The sequence below is a fragment of the Octopus bimaculoides genome, chromosome 2, assembly GCF_001194135.2.
Source record: "Octopus bimaculoides isolate UCB-OBI-ISO-001 chromosome 2, ASM119413v2, whole genome shotgun sequence".
Lineage (NCBI taxonomy): Eukaryota > Metazoa > Mollusca > Cephalopoda > Octopoda > Octopodidae > Octopus > Octopus bimaculoides.
In genome coordinates, this window is record NC_068982.1 from 64,042,682 (window position 1) to 64,060,201 (window position 17,520).

General features: G+C 36.6%; 1 protein-coding gene across 2 annotated transcripts in view; it reads left to right on the plus strand.

The window, feature by feature from the left end:
• The window catches only part of LOC106876999 (negative elongation factor E), a 19,966-nt gene that overhangs the window by 744 nt on the left and 1,702 nt on the right, over nt 1–17,520 (plus strand). The window contains exons 1-9 of one of the 2 annotated variants that reach the window (XM_014925779.2): nt 50–1,325; nt 2,717–2,789; nt 4,956–5,011; nt 9,101–9,175; nt 10,706–10,792; nt 11,535–11,601; nt 12,028–12,178; nt 15,433–15,487; nt 15,677–15,794. In XM_014925779.2, coding sequence (XP_014781265.1) covers nt 1,251–1,325; nt 2,717–2,789; nt 4,956–5,011; nt 9,101–9,175; nt 10,706–10,792; nt 11,535–11,601; nt 12,028–12,178; nt 15,433–15,487; nt 15,677–15,794 — 757 coding nt within the window. In that variant the 5' untranslated portion in view covers nt 50–1,250. Of the gene's footprint in view, nt 1–49; nt 1,326–2,716; nt 2,790–4,955; nt 5,012–9,100; nt 9,176–10,705; nt 10,793–11,534; nt 11,602–12,027; nt 12,179–15,432; nt 15,488–15,676; nt 15,795–17,520 lie in introns of those variants that run through there. The other variant, XM_052977582.1, reaches the window with a different exon arrangement.

Genomic DNA, 17,520 nt, shown 5'->3' on the forward strand with positions numbered 1-17,520 from the left:
TGTAGGAAGTGAATATGAAAACAAAAATGCGCGGAAAGCAACGGGCGGGGGGAGGATTTCGGAAAATTCACAGGATCCGAGTTATTCCCTTGTAACTTTAAGGAAAATGGATATCTTTTAATGAAATTGTATAATATAATATACACACACACGTACCTTTCAAACGGCATGCATTACGGATACCTTGTGTCGCAAACCCCGTATTTTTGTTCGGAAAAAGGGTGGAGGAAGAAACCGGATTTATTGGAAATGTTCTTTTTTTTCTTTTTTGTTTTGCGATGAATGAATTACAGTGACCTAATATGCCACAATATTTTTTTAGAACTTTTTCTAACATAATTGTAATCTACACCATACCATCTGAAATGTATGTCTGAAAATTTTGATTATTGTATTTCACAGAAAGTTAAGTGGAAACAAAGCCGATGGGGTGCAACACTTCTGTAGTTCATACTACTACTACATTGTTTTTGAAAATTCAAGGTTTTACATTTTTTTTAAACGATAATAGTAATTTCACGAGAACTCTGGGTACGAATGATGGATGCAAGATGCTGAAAACGAGAATATTATACATAAACTGAAGATCGAAGTAATGAGAGTAATAAGAACGAAATAGTTGAAAATACTGTAAACGACATTTACTCTTCAGTCAGTTATTTTGTATAACGGAAAATAAAGTTGGTCTGGTAAGCCCACATCCTAGCTCTAACATGATCAACAACAATCCTTTAATAAAAGAAGTACATGAAGACAACATGAAAATAATAGTGGTCATAAAGTACGAGATCGGTTGATGACCAGAGAAAAAGGAAGTTGTGTTTCTTGCTATACACTTTATGGATTTTCTCTGAGTGAGACACTTTTCTCACCACTTCCCTTCCCTAGAAACAGGAAGAAAAGTGGTATAATTATAACCAAAAATAACAGTAAGAGGAAATGTAAAAACCTGAAAGTAAACAAGCCGGGCTTGATACAGACATTGAAGTAACTCATGCCTCATAGTTCCTTCCAGTCTTTATCTCAAATTCTGTATAAGTCTTAATAATTAAAATATAATAATTTCTCATAAAATTATTTTATCAGAAATAACTTCAAGTAAACAGACTGAGAGGACTTAACAACGGGATGAATATGCTGAATATGCTTTGCTTTTACTGAAGAGCGCTAAAATAACCCATCTTCTCTCTCTCCCTGAAAGAAGAGTTATTATTAAACAGTGACGATTTCTTGTTCGAAATAAATTTAAAATGATTAATTTTCCGTCTGCACTTACTGACGAAGAAGAGTTTCTGAAACAAAAATATGCAAAACTTCGAAAGAAGGTTAGTTATTATGTGACTACGAATATTCTGTATCTTTTGTGACTGAATGTTTATAAAATTATGATAAGAAAGACTGTCTAATATTCGTTAAATCTAAAATAAACTTTAAAATGTATGTATTTAATAATCATTGTGAATATATATTTATTGGCATGATATTTGTTATTGTCTTCGACAAATTCATGCTCTTCTTGTTAAACCGTATCACTTTATTAAGATTAATCATTTTAATTGGTAGAGATTGCGGAATCTGAAACACTACATGGCTCAATTATTGAACAAAAAAATTAATTTCAACTATACAATACTCTATATTACCGATACGTTGAAATTATAAAGTGAAATGTCAAATAATTTGAGTCTCATGTTTCAATATCAATAGATGATTACTCTTTACGAACCAGTTCTTAAGGATGTCTCGGGACTTCTATCTTACATGCTAGTTGTTTGTCAGTCTCCATGTGGACGTAACAATTAACCTACTTTTTCACTTGCCAACTGTGCTGTGTTTTTCTTTCTACGGAGATTACATTTAATGTCTGTGCTTGTTTTATATGCTAGACTTTATTAAATGTTCCTATCCTACTCATACTTCAGCAGTTCTGATGTTAAAGTATTATTAACGTATGTAGCAGACACAACACTTGGATTACAGAGGCCACAGACATAGTAATAGACAGACGGAGCCTCAATAGAAAACACGAATGGAACAATAAAACCCACCACACTATGCAACAAGACGACTAAAGAAAGAATGGGAGAAAAAGTCAGACATAGTTGTTGGCACTCCGTCGCTTACGACATCGAGGGTTCCAGTTGATCCGATCAACGGAACAGCCTGCTCGTGAAATTAACGTGCAAGTGGCTGAGCACTCCACAGACACGTGTACCCTTAACGTAGTTTCGGGGATATTCAGCGTGACACAGTGTGACAAGGCTGACCTTTTGAATTACAGGCACAACAGAAATAGAAAGTAAGAGAAAGTTGTGGTGGAAGAGTACAGCAGGGTTCGCCACCATCCCCTGCCGGAGCCTCGTGGAGTTTTAGGTGTTTTCGCTCAATAAACACTCACAACGCCCTGTCTGGGAATCGAAACCGCGAGTCCGCTGCCCTAACCACTCGGCCATTGCGCCTCCACCAGTGAGACATAGATACAAACGACATAATACATTTTTCCAGTTGCAAAAATCAGTTGCTCCAAATTAGTGAAAATGGGCTAAATAGTAACAGGGAAATGGCATTTTTGCCTCTATACATAGAGTAGATGATGGAATGTTTAAAGTCTTGTTTATGCTGTTACAATTTGTACTTTTGCGTCGATGTCACCAGGAACAAAACCTATTACATATAGAGAGCTGTTGTATAATACATTTGTTTTTATTCTATACAGAAAAAAGCTTTGCAGGCCATGAGGATTGCCAAACCAGAAAGCCAAACTGTTAACACTCCACCTGTAAAACGACGTAAGTTAGCATTAAAAACTATTTTACATTTACAGCATATTTGGGCTAAATTTGATGATTCTTTGTCTCCTTTGTGCAGGAACAGCTTGATATATTGGTGCATAGTCAATGGCATTAGAGAGCATAAACATTAAGTTTGTAGTTGACAAAAAGTTAGCTGACATGGAGGACTTGAAGCCATCTGAATATTGGAAGAAAGTTACCTGTATCGTAATGATTCACTCTAGGTATCAAAATGTTGACATCATGACTGCTGCTCAATGTTCCATGAACACTTAATGGCTGTAAGACATGATATGGACGTCATGAAAACCTAGTTCTCCAAAACAGAGATGGCCTTTGGTTGTGTCTCCAGTGAAGGTGATGTCATGCAATCTTTGAACAGGGCCTTACACTCAATTAAGAATGTGAAACTGCTGGAGACTGTGGTTAAACCCTGGCTGGAGAGGGTTTCTGCTAGTAGGCCATATGTGTGTGGCAGCAGGATTCAGCTTCTTGCCATATCTCTGGAAAGAATCAGAATTTCTATGACTTCATCAGCCCCAATTTCTGGCCTCTTAATTCCCCAACTGTAATCTCATGGATTATTATGTGTAGTGTGCTGTTGAGAAAGACACCAACAACACTACCTGCAGCACTAAGGCCAAGCTAGTGACCAAGGTGAAGGAGATGCTCAAAAATCTTCCCAGGGACACAGGAACATGTGCACCAGGTTCTGAGGGCTGTCTTGTGGCTGTGGTGGAAGCTGAGGGTGGCTTGTTTGAGTAAACCAGCCAGAGTCTAGTTGATTAAAAAATTTTTTTTTAGATACTTTAATTTTTGGATGGGATGTTGTGCTTTCTTTTCCTTTACTGCAAAATGTCAAATTTAGCCTGAACACTGTATTTTCTCATATTATCAAAAGTGGGATAGCTTTGTTAAAACAATAATAATATTTAGATGTTCGATGAATTTGTTGTGAAGTAAAAGGGATTGGTTTGTTTGTTTCATAAACTGTAACTAGTCGCTACCTTTACCAGAAAACCCATACTTCAACTATGAATATTAACAGTATTCAAACACTGAAAAAAAACTTCATTTCCCTATTCATTTTGGGAAAATTTTATAAAGAGAAAAATGTAATAAGTTATTTTTTCTCAGGAATAGTCTCTGGAGTTAAATTTTATTTTATATTCTGACAAATTCTCAAAGCTGGACATGCACACACACACACACACACACACACACACACACACACACACACACACACACACACACACACACACACATGCATACACATACATGCATGCACACACACTCATTGTTTTTTTTTCTAAAAATTGCTTTATAGCTGGCTGAAGCAAAAAATATCTTTTGAATTCTTTTATTCTTTTACTTGTTTCAGTCATTTGACTGCAGCCATGACTCCGGGACTTATTCTTTGTAAGCCTAGTACTTATTCTATCAGTCTCCTTTGCCGAACTGCTAAGTTACGGGGATGTAAACACACCATCAGCTGTCAAGCGATGTCGGTGGGGATAAACACATACACACACACACACACACACACACACACACACACACATATATATATGACAGGCTTCTTTCAGTTTCCGTCTACCAAATCCACTCACAAGGCTCTGGTCGGCCTGAGGCTATAGTAGAAGACACTTGCTCAAGGTGCCATGCAGTGGGATTGAACCTGGAACCATGTGGTTGGTAAGCAAGCTACTTAGCACACAGCCACTCCTGTACCTACATTGGAAATGTTTTGATAAATATCTTACTATCACAGTTCAATTGTTGCAATTCTATATATCTTACTAGTACTTACTTAAGTTTATTTTTATCAGTTTGTGTTTTGTAAGAAACAAACTCTTCTGTTGAATAAATTTCCATATTCATTACTGATTTACTATGTACAACAGATGAAAGGTAAGCTTTTGGTGAGCTAAATTCACTATTGCTAGAATGTTTATTTCATTTTATTGGCATTGTTAAATCCCTTGGAAGGTCTATGAATGTTTCAGGTCATATTTCTCTGAGTGAAGTAAATCACCATTACCATAAAACTTTCAGCATATAAAGTCAAACAATAGACTCTTTAGTGTATATGCATTAGATGAATAAAATTTTGATTAATTGATTTTAGAATAACTATTGTTTAATTTCATTATGTATTTTCAGCTTCAGAATCTTCTGCTGATGCCTTGGAACATGCTAAAAGACTTTTAAAATCTGGTGTAAGAGAAATTATTATTGCGTGTTTTCAACTTAATTAGGTCATTTCTGCTAGTAGTACTGCTATCACTTTCATTGTATGCTTTCAAATATACAAGACTCTCCAGTTGTCTTTTTTTTTTCTCACAATGTGTATCAACCTTACCTTATTAAAACATATGACTGTTCCATCCTCAGAACATTTCAGACCTTATATTTAACATTTCAAAAATGCTAGATATAGTTGTGAGCAATCACTTCTTTTCTCATTTTAAGTCTCTTAAAGACTTTACTGAAAGCATTGATTGGGCTTGAGCCATTTCTTATTTCTTGAATTGAATGTTTCCTGTCAGATTGCTGCTCAACTGTAACGTGGATTGATAGCCTTTCACCAGCCTGTATTTTATTAACATTGAACCTCAAGGTTCAGTTATGATACAATCTGGTCGCTGTTACCTCTAACCATATACACTTTTATGCAGAGGATGCCACCATTAACCTTCAATATTTTTCTGAATACCCTAGATTTAGGGGAACTTTTTATAATAGAGTTAATGCCCCTAGAACTTGAACATTTTGTACAGGTAAAGGGTAAAGACCCCCTTTGGTCATAAATGACTATGGGATTGCACCTAGAAAGTTCCCCTTTGAGGCACAAGTCCAGGCATGGTTGTTTATGGAAGACTAGCAGTCACCCATGCATACCAGCCTTCCCTCTGCATGCCACTTATGTCATCCAAGGGAAAGGGAAAGGCAAAGGCTGATACAGCTTGGTACTAGTAATGTTGCAACTCGTTTCTACAGCTGAGTAAACTGGAGCAACGTGAAATAAAGTGTCTTGCTCAAGAACACAACATACAGCCTTGTCTTGGAGTTGAACTCACTACCTCATGATTGTAAGCCTGACACTCTAACCACTGAGCCATGCATTTTCACAATATTTTGTAAAGAGCAAATATATGGACATGTTAAAACTTCAAAATCCTAAATATTGCAAACTGGTTGAATGAGTCAACTTGCACCATAGGAATGTGATTTTGTTGGTTAAGCACATTAGCCCTCTCTGAAGTCATTTTTCTTGGTAATCCTGGTGTTCACAAAGCTTCTTTGTTGTCCCACTTCCCTTGCACTGACACTGCTGGAACTGAAACCAAATGTTTTAGCATTTTAAAAGCTTCACAACAGATGATATCATCAAGAGTGTTTTGAGTGTGTTGTTGCTGCTGCTTATCACACTCAAAACCCTCTTGATCTATTTTTTTAACTTCAAAGCTTTTACCAAAATATTTCTGTTGAAATGTATTGGATTATCCACCCTTTGCCTAATCATGGCACTTTGACTTCACTCACAACTCATCTGAAACAGCTAAGGTGACCAAAGCTATTCTTTTATGTCTCTTCCTTCACATCCATCACACAACTAAAACCTATACCCTGAATATAGGCTTTAGTTTAATTACAGCTGTATAAGGTGAAGTACTCTTCCTCCAACATGTCTCTACCAGGCACTTTTTATCCACCTTGATTCCTTTGTGTATTGAACAATCTACAAGCTCTTCCATCTAAATTGCAGCTAGCCCTTCATTTCTCTTCATCATCTTCCTTTGACCAACTTATAGTTGGTTGGAACTCTACTGACAATCCCTTTCCACACCACATGGTCCTGCATTGCTATGTTCAGATCTCTAATATCCAGCCCTGAGTCCCAAGATATAGTATTTGGAAATGTCAGTTTCCTGGAGAAAACACTTCCAGAGGGATGCCATAGGAGCAGGGATGAGATAACCTCTTTCTCTGCTTGATGACAGTGGTCAGCAAATTGTAGCCATTTCTGCTTTAGCTTGAGGAATATTGGTATCAGATTTCCATAGATGTTAATAAGTGTTGGGTGTGATCTCCAACTGATGTTCTGTATCTTTCTGAGCAGGTTGGTATATGTTCCATCTAGTTGTTTTTCTAAGAGAGCCGATAAGGTCCAGGTATCTGATCCATAGAAGAGGACTGGCTCAGTCAGTGTTCTAAATATTTTAACTTTTAAAGTGGGTGGAAGGCTTGAGTGTCAGATCTTATCAAATCTGTTACATGCATCTCAAGCAAGAGCTTGGAAAGCTCATTTCCCTTAGCAAGAGGATTTGTACCAATTTTATAGAATACTCTTACCTACCACTACTCAATGAAAACTTATCAGTACTCTTGCAGAAAAATCTCCCACATTTACTCTCTTTACTCTTTTACTTGTTTCAGTCATTTGACTGCGGCCATACTGGAGTACTGCCTTTAGTCGAAGAAATCGACCCCAGGACTTATTCTTTGTAAGCCTAGTACTTATTCTATCGGTCTCTTTTGCCGAACCGCTAAGTGACTGGGACGTAAACACACCAGCATCGGTTGTGAAGTGATGTTGGGGGACAAACACAGACACACAAACATACATATACATTTATATATATATGACGCGTAATCACAGAGGTGTGAGTTCGAGTCCCACAGTTAACCACCTACACGTTTTTCTGCAAAATAGGGGTAGTTTATCCTGTTCAGGCTATATTATTAGCATTATCCTGCATTTGAGAATTTAAAATCACTTTAACTTTCTAAGACATCTCAACGCTTCTAAAGCAAACTTCGTTTGTCGTAATTTGAATTTATATATATATATATATATACATATATATATACGACGGGCTTCTTTCAGTTTCCATCTACCAAATCCACTCACAAGGCTTTGGTCGGCCCGAAGCTATAGTAGAAGACACTTGCCCAAGGTGCCACACAGTGGGACTGAACCTGGAACCATGTGGTTGGTAGTCAAGCTACTTACCACGCAGCCACTCCTGCGCCTATACTCTCCACTTCTTAGTGCAGACACTCATCAAGACTCCTACAAAATTTTGTTCTCCACTCCAGCCATACTTATGTACACATACACACCAGTGGCTTCAAACCAGTTAGTTCCTCTGTGTATCGCCATTTTTTCAATTACCCTCAAACATTATATTCCAGAATTAGACCTTCATTAATCTTTCTCTTTACAAGGACCCATTCATACTAAAGTGTCTCCTGATGACCCTGCCAGCTCCTGACCTATTGCCTTTACTTTCAATATCTCTGAGATAGAAAGGGTCATAACAAGCCTATATCTTTCACCAGCGGTTCCACAACCTTGAGAAATCTGGCAAAAGTAGTATTATACTTGATATCAGCAAGCCATTTAAGTTTGGCATGAGAATCTCTTAGCTAAGCTGCCTACATAATAAGCTCTTTCTGCCTCTCATGTTTTGCATTAAAAGCTTCATATCATTACCACTGCAGCATGTGCTGATGAGTCTTTCTCTCTGGTATACACTATCAACCTTCACGTGCTTAGGTATATCGTTAACAATATTCACTTCTCTGCAGATAATGTGCTCATCACTCCTCACTAGCCTTCTACACGCACAGAAGTCATCCTCATGCAACCTAGACCCTACCTCCATTAACAGGAGATACCTCAATAATTTTCTAAAGGAACCTGAGTCTTGTCTTTTTCAACAGTAAACAGTAACAATTACATATCAAAGGTTATCTTGTTCGTCGTCCTCTGCATATTGTTCAACTCTAGTGCCTTGGAAACTTCCTTTTAACATCCTTAGAGTGCTACGAATGCTACACCTGCCAATTATCAATGGTCTCTCTCTTAAATTCAATGTAGAAATGAATCACACCCTGTTGATTATCCATCCTTTTTTAAAGACATAAAACACTTCATTCCTGGCTCTGGCTCTCTAAAATGTTCAAGTGAGACCAACAATGGAATATAGCTTCCACATGTGGAATGATGATGCTTCTTCATATGCTAACAACAGCTGGATAGCTTTCTTTGGACTGCATCCAAAAGAAGTTATCCAGCTGATTGAACAAGGACTCATCAACCCACTACAATCTCTATCTTACAGACATGCTGTCTGTAATTGTTCTAATTTGCAAAAGTTATTTATTTATGTTAGCGTAGGAAAGTGTATAAGAAAGAGTAAGCAAAAATGAAAACAAATGCAAAACCCTAAACGAGAATATTTTTTAATGATATTCTGTCAAAAACCAATTACAAATTTGATATTATCTTTTTTTTGTAGGCAATTAAGTTAAACAATGAAAACAAAGACAAACAAAGTTTTAAACGTTCAAAAAACTTTGAAAAAAAGCTCAAGGTAAGTAAAGTTCACTTGTATTTATTTTTTTGTTGTTTTTATTTTGTAATTTGAGTCCAGAAACTTGGTGAATGATTATCTGAGTACTGACATTCATTTGTTCTGATTTTACATTTAACTCATTTTACCTTGGCAATTTCATGGTCCATTCAAAATAATTGTTGCTTATTATTTTTCTATTTATATGTCAATCCAATGACAAAGGCAAAATATAGTAAATAGTTTTTATTCAAATATTTTTGGTGTCAAAAATAATCCATTAAATCTCAAAGCTATGAGATAATGTATGGTTGATTCTAAACAATGGGAATAAATAAGCATTAGATTTGACTGAGTGGAGGCGCAATAGCCCAGTGGTTAGGGCAGCGGACTCGCGGTTTCAATTCCCAGACCGGGCGTTGTAAGTGTTTATTGAGCAAAAAACACCTAAAGCTCCACGAGGCTCCGGCAGGGGATGGTGGCGAACCCTGCTGTACTCTTTCACCACAATTTTCTCTTACTCTTTCTTCCTGTTTCTGTTGTACCTGTAATTCAAAGGGTCAGCCTTGTCACGCTGAATCTCCCCCGAGAACTACGTTAAGGGTACACGTGTCTGTGGAGTGCTCAGCCACTTGCATGTTAATTTCACAAGCAGGCTGTTCCATTGATTGGATCAACTGGAACCCTCGACGTCGTAAGCGACAGAGTGCCAACAACAACAGATTTGACTGAGTAATCTGAATACTGCAGGGTCAAAAGGAAGCAAGGCAATCAACATTTATTGCATGCAAAATTAGGAAGTAATTGTTACATATCTTGACTTATACTATTTTAAATGTCTAACACACATTGGTTTTCTTTTTATGTCCTGTACCTTACCATTACCATCTCTTTCCCATCAGATAGTGTAATACCACAAGGCAGCGATTTCAATAGCTATCTTCAAGGTACTTCAGAGTAGCTATTTTGTTGGAACGCTATACTAACTCAATACTGACTACCTTTGACTTCATACTTGAGCTATCTAAGCAGGTGACTGAAACCATCCTTCGAGATATATATATGTCCACACTCTCTATAGGAGTAAAATCCAACCTTGGTAATAAATATCAGATTGGAGCCTGGTGTAGCCATCTGGTTCACCAATCCTCAGTCAAATTGTCCAACCCATGCAAGCATGGAAAGCGGACGTTAAACGATGATGATGATGAAATAGAAATATTTCTGTGTGAAAGGTTTCTATTACTTATAGTATACAAATCAATTGTTTTTACCAGAGAATTTTGCATAAAAATGAGAATGAATATACTCGAGATTTGGCTGAGTTGCTGCATCAGCACACAGACTTTAAAATGAAAATTTATTTCAGTTTTAGTTAAGTTTCAAATTACCTTAATTTTAGGGATGGATTGTCACTTAACAGATACTGCAAAATCTTGTAACCTACATGAAAATCATTCATTCAATAATTCTTTCAAAATATTCTGTCAGTATTTATCAAATAATTATAAAATATTACTAAATACCCTAATTTTTAAAAAACTTATCTAGGATCCTGACAAAACACCAAGTACTGTTGGCTTTCAACCATTTTCTGCTACACATCCTGATAGTCAAGAGAAAGAAGAAGAAAAAGAAGTGAGTCACATTTCAAAACAATGTTCTATTGTATGTAATCTTGCAGCCAGCAAAAGCAAAATATACATGAAGTACAGAAACATTAGTTTTCTCTTCAAATTCTTTTATAGATCACCTGTTGTATAATAGTAAGAAATAAACTGTTTCTATAAAATTCGATATTGTTTAGTATGTTATTCTGTGTTAGTCTGAGATCAGTTATTTGACTGAACATAACAAATATGCCATCTTATAGCTTCTTTGGGAGCATAGGATGACGTCCATGTTAATCTTGTTTGAACTTCATTGCTCTAGGTATTGTTGACTTTGTATTATGAAAACTTTAATCTCTTAAACATATTAAGAAATTTGAATCAAGTGATTACTTAAACATTCTCTTGTTGCTTCTCAGAATTGTATATCACTATTCTAAAAGTTGAAAAACAAGTTATTAAACCCTACTATTGTTTGTGTATTACATTTCATGCCAAGTTAGGGTATAAACATTATTTCAATTGTTCTGACTTCAGATCCCACTCTGGTCAGCTCTGATTCTCATTTATCAGTAGTCAATGAAATAAAATACCAGTAAATTTGTTGTGGTCAATTTAATTGACCTCCTCCAAACACACACATTTTACCCATATTAGAAGTTAATATAAAAAAAAATGAATTTAACAAAGATTTTTACTTTTTAATTTTCACTAACTTCAGCACTGTAATAGCATCTTTAAAAAATGCTTCTTTATCTACATTCCTCCAGGTTGTAAAACCTCGACGAAAAGGACTTTCTGAAAGTTTTGTAATGGAAGGTGGCATGAGAGACACAAGTTAGTATATTCTCATTTTATAATTGAATTTGGTTTTATCTTTTGTGTGCTGTTTAAATGATTATGTAGGCTAAATTGAAAGCACCAGCTTTTTAATTTAGCATGGTTTGTGTGTAAAATTCACATGATTTAGGGATTTTGAACATGAGGAACTCTTGTCAGATGTTTGAATTGATATCTTATTAACTCTGTTTGATAAAGACATCATCTCACATTGAAAAAGCTGGGCTCTACCAAGCTTGCCAAAAATAGTTATAATTGCAACATTATTTTGCTATAAGACATTTAGACTGTATTTTGTGCTGAGAACCTTTTGTAACAAAAGTGCTAGCCAGTATATAAACTTCATACAGACACAAATGTCTAACATTTGCTATCATAATCCTACTTTCAGTGCTAAACTTATTTCCTCTTTTTCTTTTTCAGGGTATGATCGTGATAGAGAAGAACGATCGGATAACCCAAGGAAAGGTAACACAATATATGTTTATGGTCACAAAGTTACAGAAGAATTGCTGCGGAAGGCATTTGAAAATATTGGTCCTATTGTAAATGTAACGATGGAACTAGAAAGAAAGTAGGTTTTTGAATACTCTTAATCTTAATTTGTTGTATTCACATTCTAAATCGAAAATACATTAAAGAACATAATTTCCCAGGTTTACAAACATTTATGTAATATTGAAATCATAAAATACTAAGTTATTGACTTACTGTTCATTACATCTAGTTTATAGTATTGTATAGATAACTGTATTTGGTCTATTCTGAGACAACAGTATCATTGACACTAGATGAAATATTGCTTGGCTTTAATAAACGGATTTAGACCAAAAAATATGATATTAGTACTCATGCAAACGATTACATTTGCAAACACAGCCCTTTCATATCAAATTTGAACAACTTTACTCTTAGAAATCTGTTTAAGAAAAAAATCGTAAAATACATAAATGAACTAATATAATTAAATATTTGCCCACACCTACTAAATATATCATTTTATGTCAATAAACATTTGATGTAGCAGCTTATGCTTGGCATAACCCAAACTGCACTTCATCTTGGCTATTTCTCTTCCTAATCAATTGTGATATAACTCTTTCAGTAATTTTCGTAACCTGGTTCAACTTAGTGCTTTTTTAAATTCCCTCTCTTATGCATATTTGCTGTTATAGTAGTTAATGATGATGACACCACTATGCTAATCATTGTGTGGAGGCGCAATGGCCCAGTGGTTAGGGCAGCGAACTCGCGGTTTCAATTCCCAGACCGGGCATTGTGAGTGTTTATTGAGCAAAAACACCTAAAGCTCCACGAGGCTCTGGCAGAGGATGGTGGCGAACCCTGCTGTACTCATCCACCACAACTTTCTCTCACTCTTCCTTCCTGTTTCTGTTGTGCCTGTATTTCAAAGGGTCAGCCTTGTCACACAGTGTCACGCTGAATATCTCCGAGAACTACGTTAAGGGTAGACCTGTCTGTGGAGTGCTCAGCCATTTGCACGTTAATTTCACGAGCAGGCTGTTCTGTTGATCGGATCAACTGGAACCCTCGACATCGTAAGCGATGGAGTGCCAACAACAACAAAGCTAATCATTGTGTATGACACCTTCCTATACTGAGTGACATTCAATTGTTCACCTGCCTTCCTTGTTGCCATGTACTTTACAGCTAGTCTCTCTGTTGAGTTTACTTGGAGTTGGTTTCTTTTCTATCCCATGCATTCTAATTATTCATCATCCTCTCATAATAGCAATTCTATACTTCCCTTTATTCTATCATATGTAAGGATAGGTTCATTGCTACCATTCCTTACATGTTTCTCTCAACATCTTGATTTTTCTCTAGCAGCTTCAATGTAGGACACCTCAGTGGCAGACATTTTACTTCTTTCCCTTTGGGAAAGCAGTTAAGTAAGAGGTCTTTTCATGATGAACATTTATATATATATGCATGAGAAAGCGAAAGCGAAACCGTCAATGGCACCTGTGCCCAGCATCGCCTTCCTGGCACTTGTGTCAGATGGCACATGTAAAGACATTCAAGCGAGATCGTTGCCAGTGCCACTGAACTGGCTCCTATGCAGGTGGCACGTAAAATACACCATTTTGAGCCTGACTGGCCTTCGTGCCGGTGGCACGTAAAAACACCCACTACACTCTCAGAGTGGTTGGCGTTAGGAAGGGCATCCAGTTGTAGAAACTCTGTCAAATCAGATTGGAGCTTGGTGTAGCCATCTGGTTTCACCAATCCTCAGTCAAATCGTCCAACCCATGCTAGCATGGAAAGCGGACGTTAAATGACGATGATGATATATATATATATTCATTTCTTTTTATTGATACCCACCATCTCTTGCTCATTTTTCTGCATGTGTGCAAAATAATGATTTTCCTAAATATCTTTTCAGTCATCAATTATTTCTTTCTTTGCACACATTAAATTTCTTATTTACTTTTATAATTATTAACATTTTTGCTTTCACAACATTTCAAAAAGAATATCTATTTTCCATCACTAATTTGTCAGTCAATCAGTATAATGTTATTTATTCATGTGAAATTGCCAAAACAATGTAAAATGGGTAATGCACAAAACTGAAATTACTTCAAGTATTTTGAACCAGACAATCAATAAGAAGAATTACAAAGGCTTGTGCAAAGGAATCTTCAGGAAAAACGCTTACGAGTCATCCTTCACACATTCTTGTGTTGTTGTTGTTGTTGTTGGCACTCTATCGCGGGTTCCAGTTGATCCGATCAACGGAACAGCCTGCTCGTGAAATTAACGTGCAAGTGGTTGAGCACTCCACAGACACGTGTACCCTTAACGTAGTTCTCGGGGATATTCAGCATGACACAGTGTGACAGGGCTGACCCTTTGAATTACAGGCACAACAGAAACAGGAAGTAAGAGTGAGAGAAAGTTGTGGTGAAAGAGTACAGCAGGGTTCGCCACCATCCCCTGCCGGAACCTCGTGGAGCTTTAGGTGTTTTCATTCAATAAACACTCACAACGCCTGGTCTGTGAATCGAAACCTCGAGTCCACTGCCCTAACCACTGGGCCATTGCGCCTCCACTCACACATGCACACACCAACAAAAGAAACACCACAATATAGCTCACATGTGAAGATTGAGAGATCAAAACACTGACTACAGCATTAAGTGGAGGGTTCTCAAAACAGCAAAGCCATATATAAATGCCTTGAGGAAATGTAGTTTTACATACCCTGTTTAAAACGAGTTCTGATAAATATCTAAATACAACAAAGGAGATATTCACCTGGTGTATCATGCAAATAAATTCATCATGTCTTACTGGAAAATACCACCACATAGATCTGGCTGGGCATGTCATACATTTTATATTTTTTTACAATACTTGTACTAACACTTCTATAAACTTTCATCTCACAATTTTCTTCCAGTTGTGCTTGAACATACACCAGCACACTTCCGATATGAACCTTCATAAATACTCCATCTTATTAAAAAATATTACAGACACTATCAAGAAGTAACTTCAACTTTTTTAATAATCCAGTGGACTCAACCTCAATCTCTGTAGATCTGAGTTAGCATGCCTACTACAATACTTACTTTTATTTGCGGCTACTGTTTTCTCATGCATTATCACTGGCCATTATGAGGTATGTAGTGAGACAGCCAGATGATTGCAATAAGCAGAGATGTTCTAATTTTATATCAAATCAACCAAATATCTTCAGGAAACTTAAATTGCTTTTCAAAACTTTTAAGTTACTGTATATAAGACACATACACAAATATGTTTATTTTGTCTAATTTTTATTTTTTATTTTGGTAGTTGTGGTTTTGTTACTTTTGAAAAAGTTGAATTTGCTGAGCAAGCTATTGCTATGGTATGTATATACTAATTTTAAATAATGTTTGTGGGAGGTATTTTTAAATAAAATAGAAACATAGATTGTAAACAAATTAAAACCTTATGACATTGACTGCAATGTGATTTTTAGATTATTTATGAATGTTTATTTCATGAGTAATGGATAAATAACACTCATCCCAACTTTCTTTGCTATTGTATTCAGGTAAATGGCTGTATGATATCCGATGTTCAGTTAAAAGTATCTATGGCAAGGCGACAACCTTCTTTTAATCAACCTCAGGAGCAAGCTTCATCACAATCACCATCATGGGGAACAATAGGTAAACTTTTAATGTCAAAATATATATTCATTTATCGACAAAATTCAGTCAAATGGCTGATGAAATGCTTTGCAGTATTGGTTACTTCCCTTTACACTTTCTTCAAATTCCGCTGGCATCATCTTAGCTTATCATCTTCCTGGAGTTTATACTCTTTTACTTGTTTCAGTCATTTGACTTTGGCCATGCTGGAGCACCGCCTTTAGTCGAGCAAATCGACCCCAGGACTTATTCTTTGGAGGCCTAGTACTTATTCTATCGGTTTCTTTTGCTGAACCGCTAAGTTATGAGGACGTAAACACCCCAGCATCGGTTGTCAGGCGATGTTGGGAGACAAACACAGACACACAAACATATACACACACACACACACACATATATATATATACGATGGGCTTCTTTTCAGTTTTCGTCTACCAAATTCACTCACAAGGCTTTGGTCGGCCCAAGGCTATAGTAGAAGACACTTGCCCAAGGTGCCACGCAGTGGGACTGAACCCAGAACCATGTGGTTTGTAAGCAAGCTACTTACCACACAGCCACTCCTACGCCTGATAAAGTATTGTAACAGTTAGGTTCTGGGCTTAATTAAATCAGCTTACCTCTCCCATGAAATTTCTGCTTTTAAAATTATGATCCCTAAAAAAGATATTCATGTCACCATTCCCATTTCTCTTCCCCTAAAGTCAGTTTAGGACTTAAGTATTTTGATTAAATACAAGGGTTCTCAAACGTTTTCTTTCTGTGTACCCCTTCATCATATCTGACAGTATTGGCATACTCTGTGTGAAGAATATGTAAAACAGTTGGATACATTTCAGGTCATCTCATAAGTTTTGTCCGAATTTTAAATAAAGAAAACAAGTGATCAAATGTTATATTTACTTGAAATCTAATCATCAATGTACTTTCCCTGATTGTCTATGACTTCTTTCCGTCTATCTACAAGCTTTTTAATCCCATCAATGTAAAACTCTTTTGGTTTCAAAGCGAAGAACTCTGAAATGTCAGTTTCGACCTCCTCCTGGCTTGCGAAAGTTGTCCCCTAAATGATTCTGTAATCAACGAAACAAATGGTAGTCTGAAGGAGCAAGGTCAAGAGAATAAGGTGGATGAGGAATTTTTTCCCAACTAAGCTCTTCGATCTTCTATGACGTGATCTTTGCAGTGTGGGGTCGCGCATTGCCCTGATGAAACATCACTCCTTTTCGATTCACTAAAGTGGGTTTTTTTTTCTTCAAAGCTTGATTCAAACGCTCTAATTGCTGACAGTAGACCTGAGCATTGACTGTTGCATTATGTGGTAACAATTCAAAGTGAATTATACCTTTGCAGTCCCACCAGATAGAGAGAGGAACCTTTTTTCCATGAAGTTCCCTTCTTGGTTGTGGTTGAGCTTTTTCTATTTTATCATGCCACTTTCTGACGTTTAACATTTCGATAGAAGATCCATTTTTCGTCACCAGTCACAAGTCTGAAAAGGGTGAAATGAGTTCGCGAGAACAAAGAGAAGAGTAGATGTCAACTCGGGATTTGCAGTTGCTTTCGGACAATTCATGAGGCACCCATTTTCCAAGTTTAGGAACCTTTCCAAGTTGTTGAAGATGACGATGAACAGTTGTATAGTTTGAACTAAGCTTTATTGCCAATTCTTCAACTGATAATGCAGGATTTTCTTCAAGTAATGCCTCAAGGAGTTTATCATCAAATTCAACTGGACGTCCTG